The sequence below is a fragment of the Pyrus communis genome, chromosome 16 (genome assembly GCF_963583255.1).
Source record: "Pyrus communis chromosome 16, drPyrComm1.1, whole genome shotgun sequence".
NCBI lineage: Eukaryota > Viridiplantae > Streptophyta > Magnoliopsida > Rosales > Rosaceae > Pyrus > Pyrus communis.
Window position 1 is genome coordinate 14,997,279 of NC_084818.1, and position 3,573 is coordinate 15,000,851.

The 3,573-nt window shown below is 36.9% G+C and overlaps 1 protein-coding gene across 1 annotated transcript; it reads right to left on the reverse strand.

Annotated features, from left to right (window-relative positions):
* Positions 1 to 237: 237 nt before the first annotated feature.
* LOC137719867 (uncharacterized) lies at positions 238 to 672 on the reverse strand. The gene has a single exon (XM_068458866.1). It carries the CDS (start codon positions 670 to 672, stop codon positions 238 to 240), a length of 435 nt encoding a protein of 144 aa, XP_068314967.1.
* Positions 673 to 3,573: the final 2,901 nt, after the last annotated feature.

Genomic DNA, 3,573 nt, shown 5'->3' on the forward strand with positions numbered 1-3,573 from the left:
CGAACACGATGGTTGGCTTGTTATGACGACCCTTGAATTGGCCAGCCCAATTAATAGGACAATTATTCCACTCCCAATGCATACAATCGAGACTTCCTATCATGCTAGGGAAGCCTTTTTTGTCTGCCTTGCGTAGAAGCCTCTTAACTTTTCACAATTTGGGTTGCGGAGGTATGTGGCTCCATATATTCCTTCAATTGCCTTATAGAAGTGCTTTAGGTTCTCAATAGCAGTACTTTATGCAAGTCGGCAATACTCGTCAGTTGAGTCTGCAGAGCACCCATTAACTAGCATGCGAAAAGCAGATGTGAGCTTTTGATAAGGTGATAAACCTTGTCGGCCTGTGGCATCTAGCCTCCTTGCAAAGTAGTGGTCATGATTGACAACTGTGTTCAAGATGCTTTCAAAAAGCTCTCTCCTCATTCGAAAACGCCTCTGAAAATCATGAGCAGGAAATCTCGGACGTTCGATGAAATAATATTTCATCATTCGGTCATGACACTCTTCTCTATCACGCTGCATATATGAACCCCCCGTGACAGAACCACGATGGCTAGATTTGCCATGGTGCTCAGATTGCATAAACGAGTTGACAAGTTCAGCTTCGGCTTTGAACAATTCTACATCCTCAATCTCAATCCTTGCTTGGTATTGTGCCATTTGCATTGCCATGCTACACCTTCTTTTATCACTCAATGATGAGATATTGAGGATTTTTAGGAAACAAAAATTCTTTGAAAGTTGAAAGATTGGTGAATATAGAGGATGATTGAAGGTTGAAAGGTTGTGTGATCAACAAATATTGGACATATGTTTATATAGAGGATGATTGATGAAAGTTGAACGATTAGTGAAAGTTGAAAGTTTGGTGTTGAACGGTTGATGAAAGTTGAAAGTTTGGTGTTCAACTGTTGGTGAATTGAAAATTTGGTGTTGAACGGTGAATTGAAAATTTGGTGTTGAACGGTTGGTGAATTGAAAGTTAGCCCAGGGTTGAAAGATTGGTGAAAGTTGAAGGCTTGCTTTATGGAAAATTTATTGATTTTTCAATATTTATCGGAATTAAAATTTTTTTAGATTAAAATGTTCATAAGATTAATTTATGATAGTCTACATATTTATTTTTTTTTAAAATTTAATTTAAGAAAAAAATAGCCTAAGTTCATTCTTTAATAATCCCCGGCTAAAATTTTAAGCTATAACAGTTGAAGAAAAAAAGCTGTTTCTAGGCTAATAGCTAAATTTTCCAAGCTAAAAAATTTGGTTTTAGCCTAATCATTGGAGATGGTCTAAAAACCCTAGCAGCCACAACACCAACTGTAGCCAATCTTTCAGAATCCCAAAACTGAGCCATCTTTGCAATAGCATCGACTCGTGCTTTCTAAAACCAAAACCACATAAACCTGCCCTTCATTTATAAGACTCGAGCGTTTTGGTGAGATGAAGGAGAGGGAGGAGCAGGGAGATACGCTCGAGTCTGCGAATAGTGGAAGAGATCTTTAGGGATTACAGTGCTCGGAGAACCGATGCCGTCGATGATTTACATCATATTTTTTATGATGTAAATCAAGCTAAATTGAATACCTATGTTTGTATATTGTGTGTAATACCCTGAAAATTTAAATATATGAATTAGATATTCATAATTATGAATATGTGAAAGAAATCGAAAATAAATCGATTTGTGGTTATGAAAAATTTAATTGAGAAATTTTAAAATTTTATTGCCGGAAATTATTATAATTTACGTTGTAAAATGTATCGATAAGTGAAAAAGATGAAAGTCGCCCTAGTTGGTTTAACATAATCATATGATGACGTATTTTATTCTTATATATTTTATCAAAATACCTGATATAATTGGATAAAGCTCGACCCTACGGAAGCGTGGGTGAAAACTGTTTGTGAATCGGAGTTGAAACGAAGAAATTAGAAACTTGGAATTTGAAAGCTGCCAGAAGGTAACGGGAGAGAGGAGGAAAAGAAGAAAAAAGGGGAGAGGAGCTTCGGGAGGAGAAAGGAGGGGAAATTGGCCAAATTCGGAAAGGAGAGAGAAAGAGGATGGGCCAATGGGAAGAGAAGAAAGGGGGGAAGGAGAAAATGAGGGGGAAAACCGGGTTCCCTTTCAACTCATGACTCAAACCTGACTCCCATGATTTCTGACGCCTTTTCAGGTGATTTTTCCAGCGAATTGCAACCACCCATTACCTGGAACCAACTCAACATCATCTTCTCTTCCATACTCATTCACAAATTAACACGAATTAACCTCAAATTGGTGAGAAAACATTGGCAGGTTTAGGGGTGCATGGTGGCGGAATCCACCATTTGTGAAATGATTTTCATCGATCCTCACCATTAAAATATATCCCTTGAGCTCAAGAACAATGCCCAATCATTGGTTGGGGCGTCGGAGTCAATTTGAGGATGAATCAAGGAACACCTAATTCTATTTGACTAATGATGAATTTATGTGAAATGCCTATATTGTGAGTCCCTATGAAGTGAATTGAATTGAGTAGGAGTAGAAAATTTTAAAGTGTGATATTTAATGTATAGCTTTGAATATGCACGTTTGATTAAATATTCAGATTAATCTTGAATTTGATTGATATTATGTTATGCATTACGAAAATTTTGAATAATAAGATGATTGTGGAATTGTGACAAGTAGATGGAAAAGTCGTATTATACCTGTGCAATTGAGAAATGTTGATTTGGGCGGAAATGGCCAAGGATGATGAATTGGGTGAAGGGGCCCATGGATGTTGATTAGGGCAGAAAAGGCACGTGGATATTGAATTGGGCGAAACAGGCCCGAGGATGTCAATTTGGGATGATGGCCTGTGGAATGGGAGGAATGTTTGGTTGGGCAAAAAGGGCCCAAGGATGTGAGATTGGGCAGAGTGGCCCTACGAATGATGAATTGGGTGAAATGACCCGTGAAATGTGAGAAATGGATAAGTGGGCACAAAGACACAATGTTTCCGGGAAGAAGCCCCATGTGTGGGCTGTGAGAATGGATCGTTTAAGTGATAAAAATGTGTGATGTATATTGGCCAGGTATATTACAATTTTTCTAGTCTACTAGTTACTGATTGGGATAAAAAAAAAGGTGATGAAATCATTGTTTTGTCAATGATAATTATGGTTGGAAATTCTAATATTTATGAGAGTCTTGATGACTTATCAAATTGGAATGAAATCATAAACTGAGGTTATGATTTGTCCATTATAACTGGAATGGTGGAAAGACCAGGGAGATTCTTCATTTATTGAATTATTGGTGGACATAAATAAAATTATGGAATAAGATTTTGAGTTCGTTTAATATAAACGATTTCCCAGTTGTGTGTGTGTGTGTGTGTGTGTTTTTTTTTTTTTTTTTTAACGTTTGATAAAAAGAATTGATGGGGAAAACTTGTAATTACAAATTTGATTGGTTTGGTTGCCATAGTCATGAGTTGTCGTTGTTGGATTCGATATCGCGAACTAAACCAATGAAAAGCACATATTCTCATGGCTATGTGATTAATAAGGTTTAGTTTTGTTGGCCAATATAGTTGTGACATA